Source organism: Melanerpes formicivorus, unplaced genomic scaffold, assembly GCF_026170545.1.
Source record: "Melanerpes formicivorus ecotype bairdi unplaced genomic scaffold, bMelFor1.0.p_v2 SCAF_4, whole genome shotgun sequence".
Taxonomy (NCBI): Eukaryota; Metazoa; Chordata; class Aves; order Piciformes; family Picidae; genus Melanerpes; species Melanerpes formicivorus.
Window position 1 is genome coordinate 7061243 of NW_027142356.1, and position 15829 is coordinate 7077071.

The window sequence follows — 15829 nt, forward strand, 5'->3', positions numbered from 1 at the left end:
TCAGGTGTCAGTAAGCTTGGTTATTTTGTCTCTGAAGCTGTAGTAGATGGTTATGTGGTTCAATCTTTATGTTCACATCTAAATGTAGAAAGAGAAGTAGTTTGTGTGCCTTTGGTGAGAAAAGGTTGTATCTATAGCAAGTGCCATAACAGTGCAGTCTGCAGGACTGAGCTGAGTGTTTAGAACACCAGCAGCAGCAAAGGAAGTATGTCACAAAATCAGCCTCTTCTTTGGCTCTTTGGGAAGTATCCTGCCTTTGAGAGTTAGGTACTGATCCTCAATGGCATTGGGGATGCAGGAAGCATTATCTGTGGTACATACTTAGGCAGTTTAAAAGCAGATGCATGTCAATGCTATGTCCTTTGGGTAGTGGAGGGACAAAGTGATGCCTTAAATTGGAGAGGAAATGGGCAGAACTCTGAGCTAAGCATTTTATTATTTTGTGTGTTTCTTACTTCCTCCTGATTATAGAAGGCTGTGTAACTTAGCAATCTGTGTTCCACTTAGAGATGGTTTGGGGAACTGGTTAATTGTTTTGGGTTTTAGGGGCTCTGGTTTAACTAGCTGTTGTCATTAAGGTGGTGTGTTTTTAAGCATGTGAAGCTGAAGCAGTGCCATCAGCAGCTGAATAATATTACCTGGAGACTGCTAAAATTCCAGATTTCTCATGTTTCTTTAACCTCTGCCTAACTGATGCTTGTTGTTGAGAAATGAGAAGGGCATAGAGGGAAGGAGACCCTTATAAAAAACTTTATATCTTGCCTTTTTTCCAGAGAAAGTGTTAGAGATCAAGAAAGCCTGACCATCACCAAAAATTAGTGGAGTATTTATTTTCCCTGTCCCATAGCAGTGACCCTAATCCTCATAAGCATGAGCAGCCTTGCTTACTGCTTATGGTGGTTTCTCTACATCTTCTGTTTGTATTTTGAAGAGTGAACCAAGGGGAGAGAGTGGTTATGCACAGCCCATGTGCTGCCTTCTTTGAACACTACAAGAGAGAAAATGCTAGAAAGTGTTCTGTGCAAGCGAATCTCTGAAGGGGGGGGACACATACAAATGCCCCTTTGGGGAAGGATACTGGATCTAAAGTTTGAGTGTTTAGCAAGGTACCACTGCCAGAATAGAAATAAGGGTTGGTGTTGGATTTAGCAACCAAAACCTGGAGCATGTGAATGTTTTCTTTCACATCCACAGGGAAAACTAGCGCACAATGAAAAGGGTAAGATGCCTGTTCTGGGGACCCAGTAACAGGAGACAAGGCAAGGACTTCACCACAGCTGGTGGCAGGTTAAATGGAATGGTTTCAGGTACTTTGAAAGCTCTTAAAGCACCCTTCTCATCCTATGGTGCCACCAAGCTTGCAGGGATATCCCACCAACCTCACAGACCACCTTTTTTTTCTTGACTTTGTTTTAGTGGAAAGAAGGAACCATGAGGGAGCCTAACATGGGTGCTTCATGTGTGTGCAGAGTAAGGCCTGTCAAGAGGAAGAAAGTATCTAAGTGGTGGGAGTGTCAAGATGCAGGAGGGACTCTGACTCAGGCAGGAAGGAAAATGAAGAAATGTAGCAGTTGAAGAAGATGGGGGAAGTGGGACTGTGACTCAGGCTGGAGGGGAGGCAGTGGGATGCAAGTTGGCCTGTGGCAAGCAAGGCAAGAAGGCAGAAAAGGAAGCACTGAAGCATACTCAGGATGTGGCAGTCTGCATTAAACCCCCTCCAAGCTGGAGGACTGCATATTTTAGTTACAGTCTTTCCCTCCTGACTGCAATAGTGCCACACAAACTGCAAGGAGTGCTTGTGTCAGAACTTGGCTCTTGGCAGCCATGAGAGTCGTCCTGTGTAGTTGTCAGCTCCGTGGCTGTCTACTGCTCCAGCCTCTCTGTAGGGCAGAAGTAAAAGCTAAGCTATACATCCAGCAGCGTTCCTTCTTGTGGTTGTTTAATGCTCAAAAGGGTTGCTCTTTAAACAAGAACTTGAAGCATGCAGCTTCCCAGCCTAGAAGAGAGGTGCAAAAGATCACAAATCTCATCATTGTTAGTTCCTCTTACAAGGTGCATACCTTAAGGTTCCTGCAGTAAATATTAAAAGAGCTTCCCTGTGCAGAACACTAAACATCTTTTCTGTACGGGAAAGGATGAGAGAGAAAGAAGGAACCACCCACAGCCAGTGTTAGAGTGTCTGTCTAATACACTTTAGGGAGATACTCAGTTTAGTGAAAAGAGCTGTGTGAGACCTTACACTAAGTAAAATCTTTCTTATAGTCAAAATAATATGACCTTTATGCTTGGAGGTTATCTTGAGTATTGCTGCTTTATATTAAAATAGCATTTCAGAGGTCATTAAGTGCCTTCTCTGCACTATTATTTGGATCTGGTTTAGATGCTGTACCAGAGAATGAGTTAGTCATTCTAAAAGAGAACAAAATGCGCAGTCACAAAACACAAAGGTTGAGTTAAGACCTGGTTTAAATATGTTGGATATAATTTATATAATCTGGATTAAGGGTAACTGACATGTCATTTGCTTTTATACACTTACACTGCATGGTTTTTGTACTTTCCTAGTACTAGTGCGTAAGGCACTTTGTTGGTTTGGTTTGGTTTGGCTTGGGTTTTCTTTGTCTGTATATTTATATGCTTTTTATAAGCTTATTCAAAGGGGGCATAAGAACCACAGTCCTAAATTTTCCATTTTCCTGAGTTTTCACAAGTACCATGCAAGGTGAAACCATTTCATCTTTCCAAAGAATTCCCCTTGAGCTTTGCGATATTGCAGTGTAGTGTATATTGATCTCTTTGGAGCTTGAATTTCCTAATGCTGAGGGGAAAGTTGGACTCTGGATTTGGCTGCATCCTGGGGTCAGCTGTTAGATAAAAGACCACTTGCTTTTCTGACTGTTGAAGAGCAAGCATAGGCTGTTGTGTGTTACTGACCTAACCTATGTGCTTTGAAAATTAATTCCTAAGGGGAGCAGCCTAAGAACAATTACTTGGCAGATCCTGCCCTGGAGGCTTGGTTTAAAGTTGAACTACATACCTTTTAGGTATTTTAAGTGCATTGTTTCTGCCAGTGCCCAGAAGATGCAAAGCCTCTGGACTGTAAAAGTCTCTTCTCCCAGGCAACCAGCTCCAGAACAAGAGGACACAGTCTCAAGCTGCACCGGGGCGATTTAGGCTGGAGGTTAGGAGGAAGTTTTACACAGAGTGAGTGATTGCCTATTGGAATGGGCTGCCCAAGGAGGTGATGGAGTCACCATCACTGGAGGTGTTCAGGAGGAGACTTGATAGGGTGCTTGGTTGCATGGTTTAGTTGATTAGGTGGTGTTGGATGATAGGTTGGGTGCAATGATCTCAAAGGTCTCTTCCAACCTGGTCTGGTCTATTCTATTCTAAAATTTTAGATGCCTAAAGCTTGAAGAGGTCTCTGAACAGACGTCTTAAATTTAAGTGCAGATAAAATGCTTAAACACAACTCATCTTAACTCTGTGAAGCATAAAACCACACCAAAGATAAACCTGACTTAGTTTCTGAAGTCCAAACTTTGTTTCATGCTTTCTAATGTAGGAGGATGTGTATGTGGTCAGGAGGCAGTTGTTTTGCATGATATTAAGATTTTTGAGTGACTTCAAGATTTTAATTGGAGCACTGTTTACTTTTTCCACAGGGAGAGTGTCGGACTTGACAAGTAAATGATCTTTCTGTGGGAAATTGTTGTGACTGACATTTGAAATATAACTTTGGCAATACAACTGAAGCTAATTCAGTTGCTGAGTTAGATAATTTTAACAGCAAAATTGTAATTCCATCCATAAGCTTATTTATCAAAATTTCCATTTTGAGACAAGCTTCTTGAGTTAAGACCTATGCTGAATAAAGACATCCAAGTCTGTTTTATTACAGTGAAGTTGTATTGAGGAGCTGAAAAGAATGCCTGTAGTCATACAACAAACTAGAAATTAATTCATTTGTAATTGTCAGTGAACATTAGGTCTATTGGCAAATTAAAGTGGGTGCAAGTACATAGCTCCCTGCTGAAGCCAAGTACTACCTTGCAGCAACTGGATGGCATGGTACGTGCAGATGATGCAGTTACTCAGGGGCAGATCCCACCTGGATGTTGGCAGGGCATGACATGCTTTACATGCTTGCAGGCTCTGCCACATAGCTGCGGCTTTTCTGCTGTGGAGGTTTCACGTGTCCCAGTGAGTTTGCTTGGTTCCTTAGCATTGCCACCTTCCATAGGGTATAAGTGATGGTTCATAATTCCATCAGGAATATAGCTGGCAAAATATTGTGTGGATATTCACAGCAAAGCTATAGTTTGGGATCTGCTTCGCTAACAGTTGAATTTTTAGCCTTGAAATCTGAGTCTTCTCTGCTTCGCAAGAGGCAGGGAAGAAATAATGGCTGAGAGAAGTGTTGTTTTCAGACTCAGGAGCAGCTTGCATTTTAAGAAGCATTTCATAGTCATTCACCTGGAGAACTTTCTTTCTCAGTATAAATAGAGCTGGAGCTAAACTTTGATCAGATGATGAATTCTCAATTCTGTGGCACTGAGGTCTGACTGGACTTAGAGTCTACCTAAAAGCTCTTTAAACTGGAGACATTTGAATGAGGTTTGTAGTATAGTATTAGTCACTGTTCAGGGAGTGATGGAAGAATTTTAGGGAAGCCTGCTTTGAAAGGCACAAATACACAGGATTCCATTTTACTAAAATTGTATTGGCATCATGGTCAAAGATGGATCTCAGTATAGAGTCTGCAACTGTAGTCAAACAGAGCATGTTCAGTGTTTTTAGAGGCAGAGTATTACAAAGTGTATCTGAAATTATTAAAAGAATGTAAATTGTTCAGCATGTATTGAGAAATACCAGGTTTTTTAAAAAAGCAGTTCTGACTGTTAAGGCATGTTGAGACAGCTTAAATTCCTCCTATATTCCCATATCTGAGAGCTTCCCATTGGCTGTCTCTAGACTTTCAAAAGCACCTATTCAGTAGGAAGCCTTAGGGGGAAAAGCTTGTGAGTATAGTCTTTAGAGCCCGAGGGGTTTAAATACAAAAGCTTACCTTAGCTCAGGAAGGCCAGGCTGCTTGTCAGTGGCAAGGGGAGGATCTTGTTCTTACTGTTGCCAATGCTGAGAGATCAGAGTTGCCCATTCAGGCCCTCTGAGCTAAAATTAACTTTTTTGAGTTACTCCTTCCCTTCTTAGCCTGCTGGTCTTAGGGAATGTTGGAAATGACAGACAGCCACATGATTAAATTAGTTATTTTAGTTCTGAGGATGCTTAGGGGCTTTAAAAAACTTTCTCTCAAGACATTCAAGGATATCAATTTTAGCCCTGCAATTTATATGTCATAGTAGTAGTAATCTAATTTCTACTGACTTCTCTTTCTTTTATATTAGCAGATGGACCGTATCTTCAAATCATAGAGCAGCCAAAACAGGTAAGAACACTACAGTTTGAAAATCTTAAAGGCAGCTATGTTGCTGTATTTAGCTTTGACTAAAATTGTGGCTTGGGATCAGGAAAAAAATTCTATTGAAGACTTTGTACTTTCATAACAAGCCTGGCACTTAACTGTGAGCAGTTTTTCCTCTCACTTTTGTAGTTAAATCGCTTCCTGTTTTGTACTGTTTTCATCTTTCTCTCTGGAAGTGTCATAAGACAGAAAACCCCTGAGAGCTTGGTGTGTTTTTTTTAAAAAGTCTAGACTCTTCATCCTAGAAATGACTCTTAGAGTACCTCAGTGTTTGGAAACAAATGATTAGACCATACATGGAGTATTTTAGAATTGGTTTCGTCTTCCATGAAGCATATGAAAACAAAAACAAACCCAAACCCATTTCATTTTGTTCCCAAGCTGCAGAAACCTTTGACTTGTGCTTTGCCCTCCTAAAGCAATTCTCTTGTCCTTAGAGATTGCTGTCATGGTGGTTGGCTGCTTTGAATAACCCAAGAGAAATGAAGACAAATACTCGCATGTAACATATTCTGTGACTGTGCAGCAAACAGTCACTTAGGGTCCTCTAGTGGTGCTGAAAGTCATCCCAATGCACTGGTTAATTTTCATACAACTGATGCACCAAGTGGTTGCTGGGTGAAGATTGTCTTGAGGTATGCCAGGGTACTGCTTCCCTTTAGTTGGTGGTATCAGCAATTACAAATACTCTTCCTAAAGCTACCACAACATGAAGCGCTCTTTCCTGCTTTTTCCAATCAGTTGCATAAAATCCTACCTTGTGGAGCTGTTAAGTAGACAGAGGAAGAGAGTGATTGAAACCTGTCCCATCCTCCTCTTGGTCTTCTGCAGAAGCCTGCTGCAATCCAACCTTTATGCTAGCAGTTGGTAGAGAGCATTTGTTTCAGCTGCACACCAAAGATGTTTTTGTGCTTGAGCTTGTTTTCAGGAACAGGAACACTTCATGGTTGTAGGTGAAACAGCAGTGTAGTGTGAACTCTTGGAAGAATACACAGCCTCTTCCTTGTTGTTTTGGTTCATCCCAAATCAGGCTGTGTCTTTCCTTGTGGAGCCTACAGTGTGTAGTACATAAGGAGAAGCTATTGCTTCCACATATGACTTACCAACAAGCATCAGTAAGCTTGCTCATGATCTCTTTACTGGAAGATCTTTTAAACATGCCTCAAATGATGTCTATATCATTTCACTTTGCAAATATTTAACCACTACCTGCAAAGGAAAAATAAACTTCCTGAGTCAAACAGGGATGGAAACTCTAACCAGCCTTCCTAGTTGACAGCTGGGAGCTTGCAGCTCCTATAGTGGTGTATCCATGTGGCAAGCTAGGTAATAATTTATGACAGGGTGATGAGGATGATCTGTCAGCATAGTGCTGTACTTGTGATTATTCTTAGAGCAAAAAGACAATTGGGGGTAGTAGAACTGTGCATGTGAAAACATAGCTGGGATAGCAAGAACAAGACGACTGGGGAATGCCACACAGGTGACCGGTGGCTCTGTTGGATCGAAGGCATGGGGGTGAAGAGGGATTGAGGATACAGCATTTACTGGAGCTGTTTGGACAGACACTGGGAGCTATATATGAGATGGGAATTTTGCCAGAAATTGCAGGACTGGGGAGTAGATCTGAAAGTATTTAAAGTTGGAGGCCACATGAAATGCTATTTTAGAATCATAGAATGGTTTGGGTTCCAACTGCCTTGCCATGGGCTGGGGCACTTTCTGCTGGACCAGGTTGCTCAAGGCCTCATCCAACCTGGCCCTGAACACCTCTGGGAGGGGGCATCCACAACCTCCCTGGACAGCCTGTTCTAGTCTAAATCCACCTTCTTCAAGCTTCAGTCCATTCACTCTTATCCTATCACTACAAGCCAATGTAAAATGTTCCTTCCCAGCTTTCTTGTAAGCCCCCTTCAGGTACTAGAGAAGTTGAATTAGAGTTGCCAAACACTTTTGCTTACGAGTTTCATCCTTTGTGCCTTATAGATTACCCTGGAAAGGAGATGCTGTTTCCTATAAATAAAAATCAAATAAATGCACAGATGTACTCTAGGGTGGTTACTAGTATTGTGCAGTTCCCTAAAGTATGTTCAGTTATATGTTTATGTAGCTGAGGCTAAAGCCCAGACACTCGAAGTTCCCTGAAGTTTTTATGCTGTTTCACTTATTCTTCCCAAAAGGAGGAAGCATGTTTGCTTCCTCCATGTTCTGTTCTTTATGATGTTTCCTTGATTATTGGCTTCAATCCTCTCTACCTAGCAGCAGTCATGGGAGAGAGTATCTGCTCTTGCTTTCTCTAATGTTTAATTTCTATCTTGTTTTAAAAGTGTAATTAGATTGCTGCATCAAAGTACCTTCACTTAGTGAAAGAAAAAGGATCAGGTTGCTGCTGTGTTTAAGACTGAGAATAGACATTTCTGCAGGGCTTGAATTCAGTGGTGCTTCATTAACCACCATTCAAAGAGTATTTAAGGAATGAGCAGTTGTAACTTTTCTGTTTGTGAGCTGTTGGGGCCCGTCACGTTTGTCTGTGTGTGCTCTGTGTTACTTTTTTCAGTTTTGTTTCTAAACAGCTTTCAAGTTTATTTTCCTTTATTTCCTCAGAGAGGGTTTCGCTTCCGATATGTATGCGAAGGACCTTCGCATGGTGGACTTCCTGGTGCCTCTAGTGAAAAGAACAAAAAATCATACCCTCAGGTCAAAGTAAGTACAGAAATCATGAACTGTGCAAAGCGAATGCTGGTGTCATTTGTGTGTGTATAGGACCTTACTGCATGGCAACCTAACTTGATATGAAATTACTGAAGACTGACTGCATTTCAATCCCGGCTTTCAAAATGATTTTGAAAAGGAAGATGTTTTCAGATTTGTGGAGTTACTTTGGTGCTGTGTTTTTCTGGAGCAGTTGAGCAGTAAGCTTTTCTGCATTTGCAACCTCACTGCCCTTCTGATAGAGCTTTTCCTTAAGGTGCCATTTTAGCATAAAGCAAGGCCTGAGATACTCTGTTACTCCACTCCCAGTGTACTGCAAAGCACAAGGTAAGTAATTTCTTCCACTGCAGGCTAAGATGGTATTTACCAAGTTTTCCTTCTTTTTCTGTTTATGTCATACTTTATTCACCATCTCTAGGATACTTAGTTCTTAAGGACTTAATTTCTTTAAGTCAACCAAAAACTCCTCATCTCTGTAGGAGCAGCATTATGTTTTGATGTTCACTAAACAATTCTTTTTGGGGCTTTATTTTTCCCTGGAAAAAAATCAAAGATGTTAATCAAAGAAACATTCTGTGCTAGCACAATATGAAGATTATAACAGTGGTGGTGATTAATCATTCTGTGATTAGAGGAGAACTGTCTTTGCCTACAGTTCTTGCAGCAAATTCGTTTTGCATGGAAGTGGGGAAAAGATAGGCTGTTTCTTCTCAATATTGTAAACTTAATAAAAATCCAAGTATTGCATTGGCATCGTATTACCTCTTTGAACTCTTGTACTAGAGATTGTCTCGTGAGGAGTGGAGTTAACATTTTAATTATGGTGTTATCTTTTCATGTATTGTAATTCTGGTTTCGTCTCTTACTTGTCTCCTTCACTGGATGGGGTGGGAAGAGTGGCAAGCAGTCGGCCTCTGTCTTGATGTGTGCCACTCCTTAGCGTTCTCCACAGTATGCATGTAGTTTTTTTGCAGTTCTTGAGAAAGGCTGGAGTTTGGAACAGTTACATCTCTTGAATGAATCAGTATGAGCATGACTCAATGGAAAACAATCAGCATTGGCTGAGATAGCCTAGGGTGTTAGTCTCACAAATTGAGAAGAGGCTGGGAAAGCTAAGACCTTATAGTCTTGTAAAACGCCTATGAAAAATTGCTAGCCTAGGCAAAGCATTTACTTGCTTTTCCCCTTTGCTTTCCCTTCTTCCCTTTCTTGTGTTGGTAAAGATGAATCAATGAATGAATTCTCACTACTGTGCTAAGGTGTAAACCAATTTACCTCAGTGCAGCCAGATCTTTGGATTCCGATCTGTATTGATGATAATGCCTTTATAAAGTGTGATGGTTTGCACAATAGCATGACAAAGAGATAAGCAATGAGGAGTTATACAGGAAATGGAATTTCTCCCTGAGTAAACTAGAAAGCAAAATGTTGTTTGGCTTTCCATCAAACCTTCTCTTTTCATTGATCATCAGATTTTATTTTCATCTAAAGCTTCCCCACACACATGCGTGTCCCCCTTCCCCTCTCTCCTTATGGTCCTACTGTGTGCATCTGGGTTTTTACTAGTTCAGATCCTCACATGGCAACACCTGCTGGGAGAGGCTGGCAAGGGAACACAACATTAAATCCCTCAAGGCCATTGCTTGTTAGTGCCTGTTCTTGATTCAAGTGGTGCCAGTAAAGACAGAAGTGTTTCACACCTTTTCCTGTAAGGCTGTTCTGTGTTTTGTCAAAGGGTGCTCCCCTTGTCATAACTGAAATGAGCACAATTGAAGATTGCTATTTTTTTGTTGTTGTTGCATCGGGTGGGTTGTTGTTGTTACTATTACTACTCTTTTGCCAGGGCTTTCACCATAAAACCTCCATTAGTTGATCACGTTGCTGTGAAAGGACAGTAGCATGAGCTTTGGCTGTACTGTAAAAGGAGGTTTTGTGACAGCTCTTTAAACCTTGCCCATGGTGTCATCAGTGCAGCGTTCATTGGGATCTCTCTTCTGCTTTGCCAACTGTGCATAGAAAGCTGGTGTAATTTACCATTAGCTACCATGGAATGTCCAGAATACAGATATCTTCAGGGCATAAAAAAAAGAATTGCAGTCTCTCTACTGCCTTTTCTTAGGGTTGTGGATTGAAGGTCAAACGAAAACACATTCATCTGATGTGACCTCTTGCTTAATGTGGACTCTTCAGCTTTACCCTTGTAGCTGAAGATGCATCTTCGTTGAAAGGCTGGAGTGCTGAGGACTTTTTTAATGTCTCTAAGCAAAATGTTTTGGTAATTATGGTCATATTCAGCTACATCCCATGTAGTGTATTAGGAGATGGTGTAGGTCAGGAGTTGGTGTAGCAGCTCTGCAATGCCAGTCTGTACACTTAAGACAAATCTGCACTGGCCAGCACGGTGGAATTGATTTTAAACCTCTTGTTTTAGCAGCACAGTCATGGCTAGATAACAGTCTATGTAACAGCACTATTTTACTGCAGTATCAAAAAATTGGATAGATTGATGTTTATGGAATGATATTTCTTTATTTAACCCTGTCTTTGCAAACAGTAATCCTAATGTACGAAACATCTGGTTTTTGGAGGATATAACTTAGTGAGCCGTTATGGAGAGCAGAGAAGTTGTAGATACCTGATATGTTATAATGAAGTCACATTTAAGGACATTTTTCGTGATTATGGTAGAAAGCTACCTAAAAGTCTTAATTTAAAATCCGTTTCTTCTGTTCAGTGTAGTACAACACAGGACAAACTTGCTGTCTAGAACAGCTGAAGCCAGAGCTCCTGAGATGCTTATATCATTAGCTTTTTGTCTAGGAGAAAAACAAAACAAAACAAATAGTCTGAGCAGAAAGAATAACTGTCTTGGATTGTCTGATATTATCACTAGATTGCTTCATTATCTTTTTATTAACAATTTGCTTGTTTCTGTATGTTTGCAAAACTATGAGAAAACTTGTACAAAAAATCCCCACTGGCCTTCTTACATGTTTACTATGTGTGTCCTGATCTTACATACTGATGTTCGTGTAGGCATATTCATGGTTTACTCTGAAATACTTGATCCAGTTTTAACTGTGATAAGAATTTGCTGCAAACAGGGGTGTGAAGGAAATTACCTGAATTTTCACCTCCTGGGGAGCAAATCTGTGTGGGTGGCTGCAAATTCGAGTTGCCTGTTCTCTGTGAGCTGGATGTAACTGAGCTGCAGCCCAGAAACCGAGTGACCAGATGCTCAGAGGTGTGCCCGAGCTAATGAGGACCATCTCTTTGCTGAGGAGTTTGGATGTTGTGCAGTTCAGCTTGTGTGTGGAAGCTGCATGCCATCTAGGCAGCCCTGAACCCAGACACAGGAGAAATGCCCAGCCAGTCATGTCCTGGGGCTATCTTAAATTATACCTCAGTTCAGAGATAAGCATTCTTATTGAAATTGGGGATTTCAGCACATAACTCAAGTTCAGGAGGGGAACTTAAGGAAAATTAGTGAAGTTACTTTGTTGATGAGCCTTCTTGGTGAAGAAAGGAGCAGTTTATTTGCTCCCCTGCTACACCACCCCACCCCATAGGAATTAAATTGTAAAGTGATTACATATTACAAGTTAAAAATTCATTTAACAGATGAATTAGGGAATAAATGTGAGACAAGAATGAGCAAAGGTTTTGTTATAAATCTTTACCCATCTCAGAAAGCTGTATTGAACCAAATTCAGCCAAAGCCAAAATTCAGTGAGATTTGTGTTTTTTACTGCTCTGGTTAATTTGTTCTGAATATGGGCCACCAAGACCCTTTGGTTGGACTCCTAAAGCAGAGCATCTAACTGGTTTTGGTATGAGTGACCTCCCATTCAGAGGATCAGAAGATCTGCTTCCATTGGTTTAAATTACATTGCTTATTCTTGGACTTCTAAGTAAGCAAATTATTTGTAGCACATCTGAAATATTTTCTCTTAAACTAGCAACTGGGTGTGTGTGGGGGAAAGATGCTGCTCTGAAAACATGCTGTTTATAAAGTGAGTGATTTCTGGAACACTTCAGAACATGTTCTGAGTGTACATATTTCGGACAGCACTAGTCACACTCCAAAGGTTAGGCAGGATTTGGGCTATAGTTGCTGTAACAAAGTGGTTAGAAAGAGAAATAGGTATTGGCTTTGCAGGCGTGACATGGTTTTTTCCATCATTTCCTTTCTGTCATTGACCAGCTGGTTTCACTTCTTGCTTGTAAGAGAAATGGGGAAAAAACATCTTTGAAGTAGGAGAACGTCCTTACAAAGTTTTCATGGAGTTTGGGAAACTACGGAAAAATGGCTGGGGTCTGGATTGCAGGAGGATGGGAAATAACTGAGAAAAACTTTCAACTTTTGTTTTGAAATAGACTCAACTTCAAGTACACGGGGTCCTTTTAATCAGACAAATCTCTCTCAAATAGGAGCAGCAGATAAATGTGAGCCTGCAGCATTTTAACTTTATCAGATTAGATCAGTTGAATGCTGCTTCAGTACAGGATGTTAGTCAAGTTACAGCTGTGTTCTTCCCAGGAACTCCTTATTTTCTCTTAGGTTTAATTTGAAGTTCCTTGGTGATTTTTATTTATTTTTTTTTCCCCAGGTCACAGCTCTGATTTTAAGCAGTACAGCACCCACATGCTGTCTCCCTCTCATACTGAGTATGTTTTTGTGTCGACACCATAATCCTTAGGTTTCTCTAGATATACAGCAGTGTAATGTACTGTCTACCTTTTAATGCCTTTGACAGCATTTATAAAGTTCTTACAGCAAGGTGATAAATATTTGTGTGTCTTAGACAATGATTCAAAGACACCGACAAATCATTTCAGGATATTTAACCACTGAGGCTGTTTTGCTGGGTGCCAAGATAACCTGTGTATCTCAAAATCAAGTAGGAAAGTCTATCTGTAAGAAGTATATTCAGGGGCATTCTGTATCCTTTGCAGTTTACGACATCAGGCTGGGTGACCAAAGTAGTCCTTTCTTGCAGGATGACCTGCATAAGGTGTTACGTTTGAAGAACTCTTGCTTTTCCCCTGAGAGAGGCTGTAAAAATCATGCTGAGCTGAGTAACAGGGGAGATTGCAATCTGGTTACCACTGCAGTTGCATGTTCTGCTTTCAGAGGCTGGAAAGTCCTTGATGTGCTTCAGTCCTACCTACAGTTTCACTGTGGTTTCTACAGCTGATGGATTGTCTTGAACTTTCCTGATGTGATGCACGTTACTCATAATGAATATAATGCTGCAGACGTGCTGGGAACTTCATAGCAGGGGAAGGCTTGTTTGATGAGGGAGAAAGAAATAAATTAAAGCCCACCCCCCCCTTCCCCTTGAAAAGTTGATTGCAGTGACCTGTAGCACCAAACACAGTGACCTTTATTGTCATAGGACTTTGGAAAGCTGCAAAGGGATCCCTGCATTTTTTCACTGCTGGTGAATGGTGGAAATGGTGAAGCTGTGATTGTTCTGCATCTCTGTATTGTTTTGATCCAGGAGGGGCTGCTATTTGCAACCTGGAGGGAAGCATGGGCAGCCTGTGTTTTGTATTTTAGAAACTGCTGCTTGTAAAATGCACATTAATGCAGAGTTAGCCAGCAGGCACAGTGTGTAACGAGAGGAGTTTTGCACACCTGTTGCCCCTGGAACAGCTTTTTCATAGTTGGGATTTTTTTTGCTTTTAGCAGCAAATGGGAAGATGAGGAGGGCATGGGTTGTGCATATGCAGAGTGTTTCAGCTGTGATGGAATAGGTTCAAGGGGGGGTGTTAACTGCAGTGAAGGAAGCTAGGAGGGCTTAGTAATGTGGTAAAATCATGGCAATCCCTTGGTTATCAGCATTTTATCAACAATATAACCTTAAGTATTCAGTTCATCACTAATTCATCTCTTTAATGTTTATCATGAGCCTTTAATACTTTGGTTGATTAGATCTCTAAGCTGCTGGTAACACAAAGAACTTTGCTCAAGGCAAATTAGACGAAAAATTAGAGGAGGAGGGGAGAAAACCCCAGCATTGATAAAAGGGTTAATTAAGTGAATTGGAAGGGAAGGTAATGTTTGCTTTTTGAAAATGTGGGGTGATTTTATATTCAGCATAGTATGAAAGTGGTGCATAAGCCACAACTGACTTGGAGAGGATTACTGGTGAGGAGAGAAAACAAAGTTCTGCCTAATCTTATGTAAAGCAAATATCGTACCAATACGTGATGTTGTTAGTAATGTTAGGTTTGGTTTTGAGGCATTACTTGGCATCACAATGTTAAAAGCTATTTAAAAGTGTATGGTGATTAGAAACTGTTAACAGGGGCAACAAAAAAAATTGGCAAAAATCTTCCAGAGTGGGCTATGCACCCAGTTTATCATAGTTCCAATCCTGCAAAACCTTAGATGGGCATTTAGCAGTACCCTTGTACCTTTGCCCTGAGGAGAGAGACTTGGGGGTGCTGGTGGACAAAAAGCTCAACAGGAGCTCTCAGATCCTGGGCTGCATCAGGAGAAGTGTGGCTAGCAGGACGAGGGAGGTGATCCTCCCCCTCTACTCAGCTCTGGTGAGACCCCACCTGGAGTACTGTGTCCAGTTCTGGAGCCCCTATTACAAGAGGGATGTGGAGGGTGGAAGGTGTCCAGAGAAGGGCCACGAGGATGATCAGAGGGCTGGAGCACCTCTCCTATGAGGACAGACTGAAGGAGTTGGGGCTGTTCAGTCTGGAGAAGAGAAGGCTCCGAGGTGACCTAATTGTGGCCTTCCAGTATCTGAAAGGGGCCTACAGGAAGGCTGGGGAAGGACTTCTCAGGATCTCAGGTAGTGATAGGACTAGGGGGAATGGAATGAAGCTGGAGGTGGGGAGATTCAGGCTAGATGTGAGGAGGAAGTTCTTCACCATGAGAGTGGTGAAACCCTGGAATGTGTTGTCCAGGGAGGTGGTCGAGGCCCCGTCCCTGGAGGTGTTTAAGAGCAGGCTGGACGTGGCTCTGGCCAGCCTGATGTAGTGTGGGGTGTCCCTGCCCATGGCAGGAGGGTTGGAACTAGCTGATCCTTGTGGTCCCTTCCAACCCTGAATGATACTATGATACACTGAAGGTAATATTTACTGGTCTAGGTAACGTGTTGATGGAGCATACTGAACTGACAAAATGCTTGTCGATATAGATATAACTCACTTTAAAATTGTTACCTGAAAAGTAATCCTGGTGAGTCCAAAATGTTTTCAAATAGTCAGGATGTTTACAAATCATTTTAAGTGTTTTCAAATTGGGCAAAAATCACCCAGGGGTTTTGTTAAACACATTTTCTGTATGCTTCTCAGCACATAACAATATGTACTACGAATTCAGTGTATGATTGAAATTGAAGGAGACTAACTGGCCAGAATGTAAAACTGAGATTCATTATTTGGGAAATGAAAGGTTGCTTTCCCTTAGCTTTGTTTTATTTCTTAATTTTCTTGGTCATTTCTTGTCATGGTTTGAGACTGGGTGCCTTTAAGAAACCACAGAGTACAGGTCTCCAGAGGCTAGGGAGGTCCAGGAGGTGGACCAGAAAGTGTAATTTTTGTTGCTTCATTCCCAGAATGCCTACATCTCCCATTCATAAGGGGACAGCACAAGCTGTTCCTTTCCTCTCT

The 15829-nt window shown here is 41.4% G+C and overlaps 1 protein-coding gene across 2 annotated transcripts in view; it reads left to right on the top strand.

Moving 5' to 3' along the window:
• Positions 1-15829, top strand: part of NFKB1 (nuclear factor kappa B subunit 1) — a 63264-nt gene that overhangs the window by 16431 nt on the left and 31004 nt on the right. Inside the window, exons 4-5 of one of the 2 annotated variants that reach the window (XM_068136829.1) lie at positions 5406-5446; positions 8087-8185. In XM_068136829.1, coding sequence (XP_067992930.1) covers positions 5406-5446; positions 8087-8185 — 140 coding nt within the window. The remainder of the gene's footprint in view (positions 1-5405; positions 5447-8086; positions 8186-15829) is intronic. The other variant, XM_068136828.1, reaches the window with a different exon arrangement.